General features: G+C 41.7%; 1 protein-coding gene across 5 annotated transcripts in view; it reads left to right on the top strand.

Moving 5' to 3' along the window:
* RBM33 (RNA binding motif protein 33) overlaps positions 1–19,394 on the top strand; it is a 99,027-nt gene extending 79,633 nt beyond the window's left edge. For 3 of the 5 annotated variants that reach the window (XM_063324402.1, XM_063324404.1, XM_063324406.1), the window contains 4 exons: positions 3,693–3,905; positions 5,367–5,555; positions 15,315–15,403; positions 15,600–19,394. In XM_063324402.1, the coding sequence (XP_063180472.1) occupies positions 3,693–3,905; positions 5,367–5,555; positions 15,315–15,403; positions 15,600–15,648 (540 nt within the window). In that variant the 3' untranslated portion in view covers positions 15,649–19,394. The remainder of the gene's footprint in view (positions 1–3,692; positions 3,906–5,366; positions 5,556–15,314; positions 15,404–15,599) is intronic. The other 2 variants (XM_063324403.1, XM_063324405.1) reach the window with 2 other exon arrangements.
* Positions 19,395–19,816: the final 422 nt, after the last annotated feature.

The raw sequence follows: 19,816 nt of genomic DNA on the forward strand, positions 1-19,816 counted from the left end.
TCTGAAAAATTCAGTGTTGCCCTGTATGTCCCAAAATGCTATAGGAAAAAAAAAATCAGCTAAAAATGTATTTTGACAAGAGAAGACTTAAAATTTTAATACTTCTTTCTGTTGCTACATGTGTTTAAATTTGGGGAGGGCGGTGATATAAGCTAATGAAAAATTAGCAATAGAGAAATTATCTTTGGGAAAAGCAAAAGTTGGTTTCAAATGAGCTGGAGCTGAGACATTTTAAGTAGAAGAGATGCTAGCAATTTACCTTCTATGATTTAGATGTCGTTTTGGGTAGGTTCTGCAGTACAGCCTCAGTTCACTCACCTGCTTGCCTGTAGCTTTGCTGTGTATTTTGATTTACCTTCTGGGTGCTGGCTCTATGTATACCTCATGAGTGAAAACCAGGAGTCAACCTATGTGCAGTCATCTTTGCAATCAAACGTCTTTTCCCCCAAAATGCTAATGTTCTCAAATGAGCGTGTGACCTGTAAGCAATGTTCTGAGGTTTTATGGCTTTAAGTCCAGACTAAAAGCTCTTTGCTGGTGTTTTGCTTGACTTAGATCTTCATTGACGTGCCTGAAGAAGCCACTAATTGTCTTGCATAGAAGAAGTTTAAAGGATGATGTTGGCGGCGAGTCTAATTTTCTGCTAAATACTACTGCATGGGTTGCTCGTTTTTGCTTGGACAGTGCTTGTTCTTGCACTGTCACGGCTTTAACCTGTGAAAAAGGAATTGGTGCTAAAATTTGTTATCTGAGGCTCTGTTGTATTGCGTCCTAGGCTCATAGGAGTCAAGTTTGCTTTTCATTTTCTTAAGAAAACCACCAGATTTTGTCTTCAGTTGAAGCCAGGGCTACCTGTAATGGGAAACAATGCGTTGCTGACTTGCAGGGAGTGCTGTCAGTCCTTGAGCACCCAGTCGCTCGCTCAGGGACCTCTCTTGAGAAGTGGTGCTGTGGGTTCCTCTCTGCTTCCCCTCTTCAAGTCATCTCCTAAAGCAGTAGATGTTGGGAGCACTGGTACAAAAAAAAGGCTTTGATCCAGTTGCTTTTTCTTCCTTCTTGTTGCAGGAACAAGCAGACCTTGCTCCATCTCCTTTCCTTACCCGATAGACTTTCTTTATTGTCTTATGTGGGGTTTCTTATTTCTGAAATGTATTAATTCATTAAAAAGTCCAGAGAGGTTTCTACCTTTTCAGACTTTCGCAGGAGCCTCATGCTAGCAGTGAAGCCCAAAGGTGACATCTGAGAGCCCAGCAGGGAGCAAACCCCGTCAAATTTTTCATCAGATTGAACCGATGTTGTGTGCTTGTGCCTTTTGACTCTGTTATAGTTGTGTGTTTAGTTCATACGGTTTTATTTGGTGATAATTGGGCTTGGTAGTTCAATATTGGGTGGTTGTTGGCCATCCTAGCCTTTTATGGGAAATGATTGTTTGCTTTTGAAGTTTCAGTAATGAGCGTGTTCAGTGTGTTTTGTACCTGAGGGCTTCACTCTCAGATGCTCTTCCTATGTGCTGGGATCGCTTTTTGGTTTGAAAAGAGGTGGTTACGAAGGTTTATGGTTGTTTTTCACAGCAGGCAGTTAGCAGTGATTAGATTTTACTGCCTAATTATTGCGTTTAAATTCCTCCTAGAATTTTTTTTTGTTCCTTTTAGTTTCATCACCTTCCAGCTGCTGCATGGCTGAACAAAAGAAATTATCTGATCAGGGCATAGGGTTTGTGGTGATGCTGATATTGGAACTAATATTAAAATGAAGAGGATTTAATGCTGGTTTCCTGGTAAGGTTTTGTTTGTGTGCGTACGTTTGGGTTTTTCAGGAGAGGAGGAGAGCTGTTGCTTTTATGTTTTTGAGCAGTAATTGAAGAGAGAGACTCTGAAGGGAAAGCTTTATCATTTCTCACTAGTTACTGCACTCAAAGGTTTATATAAAAAAATTTTCTGTGAAGCCACGGCGCCTTTCAGTTTTGCAGAGAAAAAACATATGTGATTAGAAGTGGAAAAACTAGATGCAGTTTTCTATTGCGTTGTTGCTTTGGACACTGGACGAAAGCCCTTAAATGGGAAGAGTTTCGAGATTTTCCCTGTGACAGATTGTGCTTTTGAAGTGCAGAGAGTGCAGGGGGGTGAGGAAGCTGATTTGTCTGGCGTTTAAGCAGTTGAATTCTTCAGAAGTTGTTGCCTGCATATGCTTGATAATCCAGAAGGTTTGATTTCGGGGCGCGAATTGTGATTTAGGGAACTTGCAAACGTGAGACTATCCTACATACCACCAGTACAGGACTATTTCTCTTCAAATCATAGCAAAGAGACTTAGTAACCAGTCCTCAGTAGGTGTTTCTTTTGCTTTTGTTTGATCCCAGTAGAGAGGTAATGATTTATATTCTCAATCGAGATAATCTCACTCTTAGACCATAAACCTATTCCTTCAGCAGCGTTGTATTTTGTCTCCTTGTCTGCAAGAAATCTGCCAGTCAGTGTGGAACCCTCTGGTTCGTGACACGTTACAGATGCAAAAGGAGTTTTGACTTGTAAATACTTAAGGAAAGGGAAAAAAAACTCTACATAAATAAAGATGCTTTCATAATTTATTTTTTTTTTCCTTTAGACGTGCCTTCTATTCGAGAGCTTTTGCAGAGTTGCCTGGGGTTGGTTAGGGAATTAGAGGAAGCCTTCCCCCTGCAGATGTAATGTTCACTAGTATTTGAGTTCTAAAGTTGGAGTCCAGTCAAGGTACAGATACCGCTGTTGAAACCGTGCAATAATATGGTGCGCTTTATAGATGTAAAAGTACCTGATCTTATCTCGGGCTCTGCTGTCTCTCACTCCAGGGGATGGTTTTCAGTGATTGATCTGATCTGGACAGCAGGACACAAATTCAAGAATCACCTGTCTGGTTGTAGAAAAAAAAAAAACAAACTATTTGGGTAGAGAGAGTGGAAGGGATTCATTTCTCTCCAGGTGCTTTCAGCTTATGTTTTACTCGATTGCACTGAGAGATGTAGTGGAAAAAGCTATACGGGATGAGAGGAGCACGGAGGTGGTGTTCTGTTGTGCTTGTGATTATAAATATCTATAATAAAAGCTTTATAAAACAAACAAACAAAAACTCCTTGGGGAAAAGCTGTTCCAAGTACAGACAGTGTTTGAGGAAGGAGACTGCTTTAAAGGCTGCTGGTATAGAAGTTGGCGGAATGAGTATGTGCTTCAAAATAAATACCAGTTTTTAACCTTAAGAGAGGTTGGAGTTTTAAAGATGAGCAGAGTATTTGTCTGGTTCTTCCAGCCTTCACAGTTCTTTGCTTCTTCTGCAATAAGTATGTTTCTCTTAAAAAATAAAAAAATATAATAACGATACAAAAATAATGCGCACCGTAGTTCCCATACAACCCTGGAAGAAAGAAAAATTTGCAAAGAGAAGTGAAAATGCCGTGCCTCTTTGTATACGAAGAGGCATTACTGAACATTGTAATTACAATAAAGTCTGAGCGTAGTAAACTATACTTCAGGTACCGTGGATTTATTTTGGGCTGAAGCACGATTTCCAGGCCGAGCCACGGCTGCTGGTTTCCTTCCGCAGGGAAACCCGCTGGGCGTTCCGTGGGCGCTGGGCGCGCTGGATGTGGCAGGAGGCTGCTGAGGGCGAGGGTTTGCAGTGCCTGGACGCTGAGCCGCCTCTTGTGTTGTTGATTTCAGCAGGGGGGAGAGGATGCTGGCTTTTTTCACCCAGAGGGCCAGCCCCAGCGGCCTCAACAACCCCCGGAGCCGAAACAGCAGCCAGTGCGGAAGGTCACATTGACAAAGGGAATGCAGCCGCAGCAGCAGCACCAACAGCAGCAGCAGGCACAGATCCATTCACCAGCTCCTCAAGGAGTCAAAAACATCCAGGGAATCCATCAGCCTAAAAAGGTGATTTATTTTTTTTGTTCTAGATGCATATTGCTGCTAGAAGTTTTACTGTCTAGCTGTGTTGCTCTCTTAATAATGAGCGTTCTGTTTGTCAATTGCTAGTTCAGGGCTGAGTGACCCGGGAGATGCATAATTGCATACAAAGCTTTTCATTTAGAGAGGCCTGTTTGTACCCAGCACAGACTGGAGATGCCTGCGGGTTGTCTCATCTGCTGACTTTCTGGCCAGCACAGCACTCCCTGGGGGAAACGCCTCCGTCGAAACGCCTGCGTCCCAAGATAGCTGCTGTAGGAGATGGTATCCGACGTGCTTTCTGGCTTTAAAACCAAGAGTTTTTCTGAAGTTGTGCTTAAACTTTTATTCCGGCTGCTTCCTGCATATGTAGGAGCACGCAGTGACTGTTTCAGGATGCTCTTTGGTCGATCCTCAGAGTTGGTGTCGCTCAAAATGGTTGGTGATCTCGTAACTGGATTTCGGCACTGGGAGGAGGTGGGGAGAGGCTTCTGGTGGCACTGGCATGTGTCGTCTCTGCATTTGCAAACTGTCGCGCTCCCCAAAGATAGCTGGTGTCTTGGCTCTTAAGTTATATCTTGGTTTTGAACTGTTGGCCATAATCTTCCTGCTTCATGTAAGGATTAAGTTACCTCGCTGATGCAGAGGGGTGTGAAACCCTCCATGGGCTCTTCAAGTAGAGATTGAGAAACCATGTTGAGTGTTAACTCAGTGTTAAGTGTTAACTCTGTTTAATGTTTGTTGCCCTGTTTTGTGGTTATTTTGCCTCTCTCTAACTGTTCAGCCTTTAATTTACAAGAATTAAATCCATGCATTTCCTGCACCAGAGGATACTGTGGTGCCAGATCCTACAGGATTTGGGGGAAAGGAACTTTGGAAAAAAATCGTTTTAACATTATTTGCCATATGCATAGAGTACTCCATTCTGGTAACAGCCCAAGAGTTGGTACCAGTAGAGACTGGAGACACTTGAAGCAGTTTGCTGGTCTTGTGGGTACATTAAACTTACCCATGGGTTGAGAAGAGGGAGCGGGATCACTGATTGCGTTTTATTTTGGCCAGACTCAAAATATGGGAACCGAACACCTGCTGCTAATGTGAGCAGTGTTGAAAACTAGGTTAAATATTTTGATCTGAGAGCCTCCATTGCTTAGTTGATCTGTGCTGATGCTGAGGCTTTTAGCCTCCATGCTATATATATATTTATATTTACATAAATAAACCCCAGTATATAGCTTGTTATCCTCTAAAAGAGGTTTGTGTAAGCAGTGGATGAATATGTTAATAAGCGGCCTTTCAAATCGGCAAACAGCAACAAGCTGTTCTGAATCAACGCGTACTTTAATCAAGTCTTTAAGTAAATCGCCAACTTTTGTATCGTCTGTCAAATGCGGTGAGCAGAAGCACTAGGTAAGTAAATCAAAATACCGTTACTTTTGTTGTTGGCAGGTCATTATGCACGGGAGAGGCAGAGGAGTAGCAGGCCAGATGGGCCGAGGACGCTTGATGCCAAATAAACAGAACCTGCGAGTGGTGGAGTGCAAACCTCAGCCCTGTATTGTGTCAGTTGAAGGGCTTTCTTCATCAACTACTGATGTCCAACTGAAAAACCTGCTGATGTCAGTGGGACCCATTCAGGTAGGTCAACCTCGGTTTATCATTTTTGTGCCAAAAGGCTTTCATTCCGGAAAGCTCAATTAATTCCCTGACACTAAATACAATGTGTGTTTATTGGTAATTTATGTTTGAAGGCACCCACGCACGCTACACCTGGTAGCAAAGACAAGCGCGTGATGATACTGCGGCACGGGAGGGACGGGAGGATTTTGCTAACCGTCACATTCCTGCTGCAAAAGTCTCCTTCATTTTGGAGTTCTTGTGCCTGTGTTATTTTCTTAGACGATACGAGCATGTCCATTCTCTGAGGTTAAGCCCAACGATCGTATCAAAGCAAATATATTTTGGCCGCTGTCCTTTTTATTGTTGACTGCCACCTACCCTCTTTGTTTGACATTTACCTATTCCTGTCATTGCAGTCCTGGGGTAAGAGCACTTAATGACCACTGGGGAGCGGTCATTTTGAACCGTGGAGCACCATCTATTTTTTCAGATGAAAACACAGTCTCCTTTGAAGGATTTTCTTTTTTTTGTTTTTTTTTTTTTAGAAAGTTCTCTTTAGGAGGGGCTTGTGAGCAAGGTTATAACACATGCACACTATGTTTGTGTTGTGTACAAACGCCTCTGTCTGTATACTGCCTCCTGGCACTGATGTATCAGTTAAACTGACTTTAGGAAAACAGGAGGTTTTCAAAGCACTGAAAGGCTTAGGAGACCCCGTCTGACTTATTGTTAGTACATACAAAAATATCAGTCAATGAATAATGAAACATACAGATGAGAAATTCTTTTTCCTTGCTTTTTTCTTTTTTTTGGTTTTGGGCGCCCCTTTTGCCGGGATCAGCGTTTGCAGACAGATGCAATGCATGAATTGGAGCTATTCTGTGAGACTTCTCTATTAGTGGGATCGTCTCACTGTTGCAAAACGCACGGCTCTCCTAAAGATGTACACTCTGCCTCACTTCTTCCCAACTCAGTAAATGGAATAATGCTGAATTATTTACGTCGTCAATTCAGAGAGGTTTAATTTGTTTGTGAAAGCAAAAATACTCTCACAAAATACTTTGTCCCTTCATGTTCCGTAGTACTCTTGGAAATTATTCATACAGTTCCAAAGCGCATTTATTCAGTGTTTACTTGCTAAATCTTGCATGAGAATATTAGAAGGAGATTAATAGAAAACCTGCTAGGAAATCCTCACAATTGAGAAGTTGTTATTGAGAATGTGCTAAAAAATTTATTCGGTACTTGCTGTTTCGTGGCAGACTCCAAACTCTGGTGTCTCAATTCAATGTCACAGACAAATTTAGAGGGATGTACTTGCAGGAAAACAACAACTAATTTTGCAGTGGGATTTGGTACATCGCAGTGCCCTGCACAGCTTGTATTCTTGCAGCAGCATCAGCTGTACCTTTGGAAATCATGGTTTCTAAATCATCATCTATTTTCACCATATCAGAGATCTAGAAGTAGTACTTAAAAGAGATGCTTGAACTTAGCTAGCGATGCAGAAGGCTTGTGTGCTAACCCTGCACTTGAATTTCAAGTCTGACTTGTAGAAAGCTAGAAATTTCCTGGCTAGTTTGAGACTGAATAATGTTTCACAAGTGTGGATAGTGAGATGTGCGGGGGAGAAGCGATCCTTTTGTACGAAGAGTATGAGACTGGGAACCACCATATGCAGTATTTATCTCTTTTTGGGTTTTGGTTTTGTTTGTGGTTCGTTTTTTTTTTTGTTTTTTTTTATGGTAGTGTGGTGTACCATAGAAGTGTTAACACAGCCAATGAGGAAAAGACGGCAGCAATTTTAAGTGCCTTGTAAGGCAAGAACTGAAAACAAAACGTTAGAAAATCTGTGTTGTACCTGTTCACAGTAATGGCCTCTGTACAGATGGTGCTAGATTTTGGAAGGGGTCAAAATCCCGGAGTGCACGAGAGGATTTTCTTGTAGCTATAAATTGTTTTTACTAGTGTTTTGTGCTCAGTGCTGTACAAATTCCCCTGCAAGTGGAAATGGTGAGGAGGGTGTGATAGGGAAGGGATGTTATACTTGGTTCTTCCCTCGTTCTTCCTTGAAAATGCACGTCATATAAGTGACTTGCAGTGAGGAGTGCAGCCATGAGCCACTGAAGAGAGCCAAGCAGTGAACGGAAGGGTTCCTTGCCAGGTGGGCTTTGGGGGTTTCATGCATGAGGACAATAACTAAGAAGCAAGGACAGGCCATGGCCATCACCAGAGCAAAGAAATCTCGAGTGCATTGCAGATGGGTGAACTGAAATAGAAGGGATTTGGGGAGATGGCTGTTGTGAGCAAACAGCAGGGGAGAAATTCTAGCTGGTTTTTGGGAAATCAGGCAAAGTGCCTAGATTTTTAGGTTATTCAGATGGAGTTCAAGAGAGCAGGGGAAGGTGAGTCTGTTGTAGCTGACTCCATCTTTAGGATGTAGTATATCCTCTCTTTAGTTGTTGACTACATTCAGCAAAACTTTCCTCTGAGACATCAGTTTTCTTGAATTTTATTTATCGTGGGGGGTAGAGGATGTGTGTCAAACTCATGCTTATTTTTCGCAATTGTAAAAAGCCTTTCAAATCAGAATAAGAACTTAAGAAGTTTTTTCCTGCCTGGATGGTGTCTTGAAATGACGCGTGCCGATTGACTAGCAGCAAATCCCTGGTTTAAGGTAAAGACTCCCAAACCGTAGGAGGTACACCTCTAATGGTAAGCAAGCATCTTGCTTCAAAGCGACGTGCAAACGCAGCTCCTGAGTCTGAATATTGCCTCTTGTGTATCAGTTTCTGCTGCGGTCCAGACGTGAACGTGGGAATGGCTGCACTGAGGCATAGCTCCCAGGGAAGGGGAAGGAATACTTCCCAGTGTTATCTCTGCTCTTGGACAACAAGAGTATATTGTGAGCACTTGTCCCATCTGGTACAGGACCTCAGCTTAATCTGCACCATCCGTTCTAGTACATCGGTGGAGCGACGGAGCCCACACCCGCTCCTATTTTCAAATGTGTAGTTTGGCTCCTGGTTTTGTTGCAGTGTGTTTATCCTGCATGTGTTGTCTTGGGAAGAGGATCTTTGCTTGCATAACGGAAAGTTTTAATGTATCTATGGAAAAAGTCTGTGTCAGTGGAGTGAATGGGGATGAAGAGATTGCTTTGTTTTCCTGGGTACAAAAGGGTTGGATTTTTATTGTTAGCTTTTTCATGTCAGTGTCGTTATCAAGGTACAAGTACTTTATGCAGTTCTTGGGAAGTCGAAAACTTCCCTCATTTTGAGGTTCGATGCTCCTAGCTTTGCCATCAGCTTGCATTGAGGTGATGGTTCTGTAAATCAGGGTTTGGGGATAGCTGGGCATGCATAAGAGAAGATGAAGGAGACTTTTACAGTTGAAGCTGGAAATTCAGCATTTTTCCCCTTCCATACCACAGAAACGGAGAAAATTGTCTTTCCCCATATATGAGCTTTGAAAAAATACCCTCTATTGCCTAATCACTGAAGACTCTTTAATTCTCATCCTTGCTTCATTAAAGCTGCTCTGTTATTAACATAGGAGAAAAAAAATACCGTTAAGATTCTCAAGGTACTGAATAAAAGAAAATCTTTGGGGCTCCAGGAACAGCCCCTTAGTCATAGCTGCATTTTACAACTCAAACATGATTAAATTAGCAGGAAAAGTCCTTCCTTTCAACATATGGTTTGCTGTCAGACTCGTTTCTGGAGAAAAGCTTTCAGATACAACTAATGTACCTGCAGTAAAATCTGAGTGATGAATCTAAAATAATGACATACCATAAATAAAATTACGCATTCCAAAGTGTTGGAAAGTACAGAAGATTTCTGAGCACACCACCAAACTAGAGCCTCCTGGGGACTGCACTGGAGCAGTGACATTCAGTACATATCCATCCACAACCACTTGCCAAAGTAGATTACTAATAAGTTGCAAAGGTCATGCAAAACCCAGTGCATTTTTTTTTTTGGTGCTCTTGAATCTGGGTTTAATGTTTATACTGCCTAAAGAGGATTCTGTTCAGCTAGTTATTGCCACCTTCAGATTTTTATTTATTTTTTTTAGGATGATGGCAGGTAGGGGGGAGCATTTGCTACATCTCCAGATAACTTGAGTACTGAGTGATCGTTCTGTGGAGATCATCGTCTTTAATCATATTTTCTTCCAGCAAATGGTTGCAAGCATAAAACATCAGTGCAAAATCTCAGTATTGCTTTGTGAAGATTGAAGATCAGAAATTCTGATGTTAAAAAAAAAAAGGGGGGGGGAAATTAAATCTTGAAAAACTCAACCGTTGTATATCAGAGGTGATGAGAATGTCGCGTTTGTAGGTGTATTTTGAGTAGTTTTACAAATACGTGTTTTACTCTGATAATGCAGTCCTTTCTCTTCTGGTCTCAGAAGGGAAAAACAATTGCCATGTTGATGTGCTTCTCTTCCGCTTTCTTAGAGTGACAGTGCGACCTAGTGCTCAGCTAGGGTAAAGGCAGCTGTCTGCACTGACGCTATATTCAAAATTGATTAATTTATTTTTAGTTTAAAGGCTTCTCGGTGGAGATGATGAGCGTGCCCAGAACATGAGTGCTCTGCCAGGGTCAGCAGGGCAAGCTCCCCACGTGACGCAGCACACAAGGCGCGCAGGGCTGGCGTGGTGACCTGTGTGGTCTTCCTACCTGTAAAAACCATTTTCAACCAAGAGGTTTTGCCAGCTCCACCGCCTGTGGGAGAAGACATGGGCGGTCCTGCTCCATCCTAGGGGCTGGGGAAGAGAAGAGCGGCTCCGCAATGAGCCTGTGCAGGTCAGCCCTGCTGTAGAGCAGTATGTGAGCTAGAGGTGCCCGTCTCTGTGATAGCAGAAGGTGCTTCCATCTCATCTCGTCTTGCATATGGAGATGGAAAGCTGAGTGCTTTCAAAGGCGGAAAGCAGGAAGTCAAAAGTGCCAAAAAAGCAGGAAGGAGGGACAGAACGTGGAAGAGGTCAGTTGCAACAGCTGAGGATGAAATAAATACATTCTGTCCCAGCCTCTGCCTGGTAATGGCTAGTAAGTGTCACTCCCGGGGAAGGTGCTTCACGTGTCAGGAGACTGTGACAAAATTTAAAATTTGTCTGCATTTACTGATGAGAGGGAAGAATAAATAGAATCCGGTCTTTCTTTTTAGAAGGTTCCTGCTGTGCTGCTGTTCGTCTTGTAGCAGAGCAGGTTGGATCACACACCGGAGATGATGTTAGTTAGGAAAGTTTACACTTTCTTTTTCTATAGGTCCCTTTTTTAGCAGCCTTGTATGGACTGCCACTTCTAGTCCCAAACTCACCGATGAACTGAATGTACAGTCTATTAGGTAATCCATTTACTTCAGTGAAAGAAATTAAGTAAAGGAGGAAACTTTTATTTCCCGTGGGTCTCCTATAACTGAAATGAGCGCTTGCTCCAGTCTTACTCAAACCTGCTTGGTTTCCACCTCCCAGTGCTCCGTTATCTCCCTTTTAACATCTTCCTCTGTGTAACCTCTGAGGGCTTTGGTGTCAAAGATGTTTGCTTCCTGCAAGAGATCTCTCGCTTTCTACTCACGGATGTCCCGCGGCTTGTCTCAAGGCTCTTTGTTTTGCAGAGAAGCTTAACGAGAGATCATTGCCCTGCTATTATCATACAGGCTATTTCAGTATTATTTTCAGTGATATTTTAAAAGTATAGATTTCATGACAGAACGTGTGTAAAGGAGAAATTTGAGGGCAGTGTAGGTCTGCAGGCCTAAAGAAATGCCTGCAGAGGGAACGGTCCTTTTATGATATTTGTGCCTTAGTCACTGGTAATAGTTCAGCTGCAGAAAAAGGCAGAGCTTCTGATGTTCGGGGGTTTTGTTGATTGTTGAATTATAATAGTATGTTTTAAACCGGTTGTAGGCATGAGCGATCATGAAATATTGATTGGTGGTGTTGCATTTTTCCATTCAGTACAAGATCTGCATCTTCCCACGGCAGTGCCTAAGGAAGCAGAAAAAGGAGATAATCAAAATCAGTGTGAGCTCCATGCTGCCTACATCCTTTCCATATAAAATACTCCTCCTCAGCCTAAACCCGTCTTTTTTTATTATTATTTTTAATGCCAGGAATACGTCAGGATGTAATCTCTGTTCTCCAGAGTCAAATGGGAACATGCCCAGAATACCCCTAATCTCAGGTTGGTCTCGGGAAGTGCTGTACGGCAGATCTGTATGCCTGAATCCGCAAAGTAACCAGTCATTTGAAATCCCTTGGAAGTTATTGTGTATATCGTCAATCCTTTACACCTGAGTGGATCCGGGAAGGGGTTTTCATCCTCTGGTGAACGTCTGACTAGGTCAACTTAAAAGAGAAGATGTGAATGAAGTTGTTTTCTGAGAGCTGTGACGTTTGGAAGGATTGTGGTATTTCAGTTTAGGAATTCATGATAGAAGGAGATTCTAGTGGAGCACAGAGTGGCAGCAGGGAAATCTCCTGTGGGGGAAACGTGAGTGTCTCCTTGTTAAATGGGAAGTCAAGTGATGCTCAGTAGAACCAGCCCGTCTCCAGAGGCAGCGCTGTGTGGCTGGCTGTTCCCTGCCTCCCCCGACCAGCCTTTGGCATCCTGCAAAATCAGCAGATAACAGAGTGATACTAAATTCAGATCAAATTCCTGATGAGGCATGATACTTTGGGAAAGATAGACTCATATTTTTATCATTATAACGGAGATCATAAGACTAAGGATTACTTTAGTATTATGTGTTCCTTGAGAAGAACAGCTGTCATTAGTACTGTATGAAGACCTGTCCGATGCTCTTAACTTCTCTGTGATACTACCTCAGGGCTAGAACCAACACACTGAATTACTTTTTCAGAAATGCCATTAATCTGTGGTACTCGCCGTATCTGAGCATTATTGAAAGACGGATTTAATACAGATTCAGATGTGTCTGTCGCTAACATATAGCAGGGTATTAAGCCTTAAAGCATAAGCCAGAAGTCTTCTGGATTTTGTAAGGGGGGAAAAAAAAACCAACTTACTACCAATAGTGTGCAAGACATTTGTGTTATGGACTCGGGTATCAGCCATCGCGTGAGCTGTTAAGGACCTGAACCTGGGACAGGTCACTGGCGCCATCCCCTGTAGCAATCCTTGTGGTATTTTTGGCGATGTGGTGTTGCAGGGGGGCTGGCACTTCTCACAAAGGACTGATATTTTTGCAGAGACCTGCTGTAGGTCCGTTTGGCTTTGTTGGTTTCAATGATGGACAAAACCTGTTCTGAGCAAACTAGAATTTTGTAAGTCTTGCCCGTATTAAACATTGTCAAGCAGAAATATTTTCTTCAGGATTAAAAATTGTTATCTTCCTCCTAATTATCACATACTGCAGATTTCTTCCCCCTCCTCCGCCCCCCCAGATCTGTATTTTTTCCCACCTTACTCTGGCAGTGATCCTCCCAGCCTCTTGCTATTACAGCTAGCTCTTGCTTCAAGGCTTCTCGTATAGCGATTTGTAGGAAACACATCCATAATTTCATGCTTCAAGTGTAAGGTTTAGCAGCCAGAGAGGTTGGTAGGCCAAAAATTAGACTTAACTGCTTCCTTTAAAACCATGTAGTTTCTGGTCATGATATTAGATATTAACTCAAAAACCCCTCATCTCTGAACATGTAGTAATTTCAAATAAATGTCACTAACTTCAAAAGCAAACAAGGTCAGTAGCTAAAAATGTACAAATACTAGATTAGTTGATTTAGTTATACAGAGAATCGTGCAAGAAGAGCCTTTGTTTGGTGAAACTTTTTAAACTTGTTATAACATCTTCTCCAGAAGTAGTTAGGCAGTATGAAAAGAAATCACAAAAGTTTAAATCTTTCCTGCTGTACAGTATCGCACTGGAAATACAGATCAGGTGTGCTGTGGGGAACCAAAAATAATACTGAAAACATTATAGGTGGGCATCTATTTTCATGCAAGTTCTACGATAGCAGGTTTCCGAAAACTATACAGTGCAAATAAGCCACTGAAGCTCATCAGGGTTGCTGAATCCTTTAACTTTTCCTCAGCTTCCGCTTTGAAATCACAGGAGTGATGGAAGTATTAAACTTCCGTGGTTTTCCTGGCAAGAGGGAAGATTCCTGTCAATTACAAGAAGGTGCAAAGTAGCTACTGCCAAAATTAATGACTTCCAAAATCACAGATAGGCAAGTTACAGGAAGAGCCTAGAGCTGAATTGTCAGGCCTGAATGCAAAGAAAATGGCTATCAGGTGCCAAGGCTCTTGTTTAAATAAGCATCTTATCAACAAGAGTCTTACCTGTTCAAAAAAGATGTAAGTAGGCAATTTTAGTAGCAAATTGCCTCTAGGCATTTGACATCTTGCTTAAAATGCTGCATTAGATTGAATGAACAGGGAACACGTTAGCTGCATTAAAAATTCTTTTGCTGAGAGATCTTAAAAGTATGTCACCCTTAAAATGTATCAGCAAGTGGGGTTGTACGTAGATTCCCAAGGAATAGTTGTTAGTGTAAAGATACGTGGTATGTTCTTTAATAGTCTAGGTGATGATACAGAGTTTTTTCAGGTGAAATTTAAAATTCTGGAGACTTACCACCAGAGTGCTGGAATCATCCAAAACAGGGGGATGCTGCTGAATTCCAGGCGAGATGCAGGAGGAGAGAATTGCATTTATACACAACCACCGGGAGGTTATAATGATATTTAGGGAAGTTTTAAGGTTCCTCTATATGTATGTGTCTGTACATATATATGTACATATAAATACATAAATCTCAGCACACAATTGGATTGGCTTTATGTAGGAACTTATGCACAGAAAAGAGAGATGTCAGGAATTCTTTAATTTTGCATCCAAAGCCATAAGAGCAACTGGAAACTGGATGCTGAATCAGCACAATTCTGTCTTGAACGTGCTGCGGTGTAGGTCATTAAACATCCAAAACCTGCTGCGAGATACTGGAATCGCGGGATCGCTCTCCTGGATCATCTTGGCATTGCCTGGACTTTCCTGCTGCAACAGGGAGCAAGGACATGAGTTCTCCAGAGCCCTGGCTGAGATGTGCTGTAGTTTTGGAGACCTCAGTACTACTCACGGCTTTTTTGGCAGTCACAGCATTGTGAAATGCTGCTGTCTTGGTATGGGAAGCACATATCTCATGGACTTGCCTGGGTAGATGTGTGTTCCATGGCTTCCCATCACTAGGACTACTTGGAAGTGGTGTCCTAGGTCTCATCCAAGGTCATGTGGTTGGTAGTGTCTGTTAAAACCTAGCCACTTGTTTTTGTTAAAATAGTGCAAAGATACACAGCCTAGGGATCAAAACCTGTTGCTTTTTTCCTGTTTCTGTCCTGTTTAACCTGTGGAAAGCCTCCATCCCTTAACGTACATCAGGTGAACGACTCCAGGCGCTTGCGTGTGAAGTTGAGCTCTTCCCAGTTGAACGCTTCTCATTCAGTTGGTGAGAGTTGGGCTGCAGAGTTTGGTTTCATCTCTATGGATCGAATTGAAGAGCTGTTGCCTTTGCTTAATGAGTGATGGTCTGGGTTTTCCAGTTAGTACAGTTGCTTAATGCTTCAGCTCAAACACTTGCAGCTGGGGCCCCAGCTGCAGTCTCGGAAGTCTCTTTGCATTCCCTGGACACCAATAAGTGTTTCTGAGAAAAGAAATATGACAAAATTTCAACGGGTTTGATGCAAAATTAATTTAAAGGGAACTTCTAAGTGAATGCTAAAAATATACTTTGGCTTTTTGTCTCTGCAGAGTTTACAGATGCTTCCTCAACAACGGAAAGCCATAGCAAAATTCAAGGAGCCAGCACATGCTTTAGCATTTCAACAGAAATTCCACAGGTAAATAACTAAGCGCTGCTGCCGCCTCGGTTCCTTCCCTCCCTTCAGAGATTAAATCAGTCGCCTCTGCTCAATGTTTCTCTTAAGCCAATCAAGCATCTGTTTATTAGTGACCTTCATAGAACCTCCTTGTCTGTTCCCCACCCCTAGAATCAGTTTGAGTACCAGGTTTAAATTTCTTTTAACTCTTTAACAGGCACATGATAGATCTGTCCCACATAAACGTGGCACTGATAGTTGAGTGATGTCTGCTGAGAGAAACCCTGACACTAACAGAAGCGCGCTGTGGACCTGCACAAGACGCAGTGGCAAAACCATCGGATTGTGAAACCTTTCAGCTTAGTCTTTAGTTGCTGTGTTGAACTACAGAGAGCAGCAAGTTGTCCTCCAGAAGAGCTGAACTTGAGAGGATCTGCAAAGGTGGAATTTCTGTTTGGTTTGTTCACGTTCTGTTGTAACCACGTGGAACTACAGAATTTTTTTCAAAATGCTTTCAGTGCATGTAGACACTGTTCTTCAAGATCCTACTGTGTGACCACAGTGACTTGAGAGAGAACGTTTACATCGAAAGATTTAAAAACTTTCTTCATAGCAAAGAATATTTGATAATGGTTGCTCTTATCTTCAGTGCGAGGTATTTGAACGAAAACTCACTTTTCTAAACAAAACACATTAGTTCCGTTGTGTGTCCGAGAGCACAGAAGGTTTCCTTGCATAGATTTAAAGGTGGTCTACTTCATGGGATAGCAGTATGCTGAGAAGCTTTGGAGGTGACACTGGAAAATTGTAGTTTCGCTCTTTGTAAATATGTTTAGTCTGTCTTTGCATTTTTCTATTCCAACACAGACTTCCATCTTCTCCTTCCAACTCCGCTTATTCCGTAAAACCCTGCGTAGGAATAACATTGCTGTATTTGCCCTTGGTTTTTAAAAACAAGAATCTTTGCCCTTCAGTAGCATCGTGGGGTAGTGAACTCCCAAGCTGTAACTAGGTTGTTTTAAATGACGTTGCCAGATACAAGGAAAAAGAAATATTTAGTGGCTCACTTGAAAAATGTTACACAGGAAGAGCGGTGCATTCCTAATAGTTCTTTTGGGCTAGTGTTTCGTGATTGCCGTATGCTTTATTTTGATTAGGGTTTTTTTTTTTTCTTTGAGGTTTATTTTGTGACTAACGCTGAATCATAAGAAACCCGTAACTGAAAGGACTTGGTTTGATCTGTTGTTCCCAATAAATGCAGGACTATAAGGACACTGTGAATCTGCTGGTGAACGTGGCAGTTCCCCAAAATCACATGCAAACATTAAGGAGCTTATATTTTATTCAAAGTAAAATCCATAATATTTCCTTTTGGTTAGAACCATCTAGATGGTGTTGCCAAAGGAACAGGTTTTCCTCAGTTACTTCTGAATAAACTTATTAAAATGTCATCTTTATATTGGATTCTAGTTTTTATGAACGTTTCCTTAGTTTTTAGACTGTGAGCTTTTGCTTCATCCTTTATTTTAGGAATACTCTTAAGCACTCCACCTGCTATTTGGCGGGGGGCGGGGGGGGGCACTTATAGAAACCTTATAGGTTTGTTACCTGAGGGACGGCAGAAGAACACTATTGGTATGTAATGAAACAGCCGCGAACAGGGTCCAAAATAGGCATGCCAAGTGTGGAAGGATGAGCTAAGCAAGTTTATAGTAGTGTAGGTTGGGGTTTTTTGAGGATTTAATGGTAACCAAGTCCCAAAGACCTAATTGGCTTTCTTACAGTTTTGGTCCAGAATTTCAATTAAGTAGAAGTTACTAAAAATAATGATTGAATAATAAATACTGTCAAAAGTCTGCTAGGTAAAACTGCTCTTTGTTCACTGAAATAGTACAGAATAATGTGGTGCTTTGGAAATACTGCACTGGGGAAAAAGGTCTGAGAGAATACTCTAAGCCCATGTACAGCCTAGTGACGGGACGCAGTAACAACATGAGAATTTGTGCGTGCAAGTGAGTTTTACACCCGTCTGTAGTTCCCTATTTATGCATAATACTCAAATAACATCCAGCACAACGGCTCTACGTAAGGTGCTGTTAGTGCTTCAGGGTAGACCCAAGCCCGCGCCAGAGAACGAGCCGCAGGTAGGAAGCGCCTGGTGGGAGCCCACCCCGAAGACTCGTGCGAGGTGATGCGCCCCGTGCTGTTCGATCCCTCGCACCCTGAGCACTAGGACCCCCACGCTGCCTCCTCAGGTTGTGTCCGTTTTAGTTTTAAGAAAGAAATGCTTATCTTTAAAGCGAGTCATTAAACAGTTATTCATCCCGTTAGGGAGCAGCTTCTCTGTGATGAGGAGGATGGGAAGACCTCGGAGAGGAGCGACAGTCGTGCGTGTCTGGGAGCCTGGGTTGGGTGCAGAGAGCAGGCAGGCCAGCAGCTGAGTTCAGCAGTAGGAACATCTGCAGTTGATCAGCTGTCCTGTCAGAAGCAAACCTTATTGGGGTTAGAGGGTTTCTTGGAGCCTGAGAATATGGGTTTGATTCAAAAGTCAAAGAAGTTTGTAGAAACGCTCCTGCTTTGGGTTTTGAATCCATCCCAAAGAGGCTGAGGTTCAGCCAATTTAAGTTTTAAGAATTTTTATTCAGTTGTTTTTTTGTTTTTTGTTTTTTTTTTTTTTTAAAAAGAGACAAATGCGTGGCTTTGGAATACAGACATGAAATCGCCTCAGGTCTATTTAAATGTAGGAGGCAACGTAAGCAATGCCTGTTTAATGGCTAAATGCATCCTCTTTAAAGGCGGTTGCAGTAAATTATTACTTGTGCAGAGAGTACGGGCGGATTGCTGGGGATTTTAGCTGCTTATTGCAGTGCCTGGGTATCTCACTATATGTAAACATACTACATATATGTATGTATGTCTATATGCATTTTATTATACACATACATACATACTCGCACCCTGTATTGTCACCATATCTCTCTAATATCTTTAACAACTCAGTAGCAAAAGTAGCAATTAGGTGGGTCGTTTGTTCAGATATTCGTGTTTTGTTAGTTCTGAAATCCCAACTTAAAAGTGGATCTCTTGGCAATGGTCAGTTTGGACAATACAGCTCTCCTAGATCCATTTGTTGTCTCCTCCCAAAAAACCACAAAGGCAGTAGAGGTAAAGGTAGACGGACGTGTTCTTGCCATGTTCTCTTTCAGCACATAGTTAAATCTGAGCATCTTAAGTTAACTTTCTTGGAAGATCTGTTGCAACCATTATCTTGTTCTTTCTTTCTCATGCATTCAAAGTACAACGCAAAATGCAAAAAAAAAAAAGGCATTTAATGTAGTATGTAAATAATTGACCTTTTAAAATTAAAATGTTACTCAAAGTGCTTACAGTCAACCACATCTTAGCTATTTGTTAGTTTTTTGTGTTGTCTTATCTAAGTTTAATGGATACAGTTCCATAAATGTTGATGTGTTTTTGTGTATATCTTCAAATTTTTATAAAGATGCTAGTAAGTCAATACATATATCCTGATCTGTGTATTATTTGTTCAGTTTTTATTAGCATAATTTTATAATGATTTTAATAGGTAACTCCAATAGGTGATTATATGGAGCCAACCTTTTTTTTTTCCGAATTATTTTGTTTTCTTCTTGTAGCACTGGAGAATTCTCTTTATATCTAATCATATTTTGCCTTGACTAAAAGATTGGTTTGGCCGTATGATCTGTGGTATTTTAGTAGAATGTTCTACTTCTTTTTTTTATTAAAAAAATTACCTCTGTCCTTTAACTTTTGAGGGGAAATACAGTGCACTGTCAGACTAAGGCATGGGGTTTCTAGGTTTGTTCCATTGTGCTGTACAAGTACAAATTAGGTCTGTCGTGTCATATTGTTCTCAAAAGTTTGGGATATTTTGGTTTTACCCGTATAATTCAAGTTGGTCATGTAACACGTTGATTCGTCTCAAATGTCAGCAACTGATGTGGCACATAAAGTGTATGGTGGAACCGTGTGCGGTGTTTGCAAAGCTCGGGGTCATTGGCGCTAGGCAGGAGGAGGACAGGTCCGCAGCAGCTTCATAGCTGGAGGAAGGGCTGCCATGCAAATGTTTAACTCTTAAGTAGTGGCAGAGAATAAATTTAGACAGGGATATTGTTCTGGGACCGCATCCATCTCCAATATGACTTTGCGAAAGAAGAGTAAATACCAGCACCTCATCTGTGAAGTATCTTCAGATACCTAGTTTATTCCCCACTTTAATTCTGAAGACTCACTTCAGATTTCTAAATTTGTGTAAAAAGAATTTCCTTCTAGCCATTAAAATGCCAAGCAGACCGTGCATTTTAGTACTTTGGTGTTAGGTTTCCACTGCAAGTGTTTAGATGAGATATTTTTTTTTTTTTTTTTTTTTTTTTTTTACAAACTGTGGGTTAT

This window comes from Chroicocephalus ridibundus, chromosome 2, assembly GCF_963924245.1.
Source record: "Chroicocephalus ridibundus chromosome 2, bChrRid1.1, whole genome shotgun sequence".
Taxonomy (NCBI): domain Eukaryota; kingdom Metazoa; phylum Chordata; class Aves; order Charadriiformes; family Laridae; genus Chroicocephalus; species Chroicocephalus ridibundus.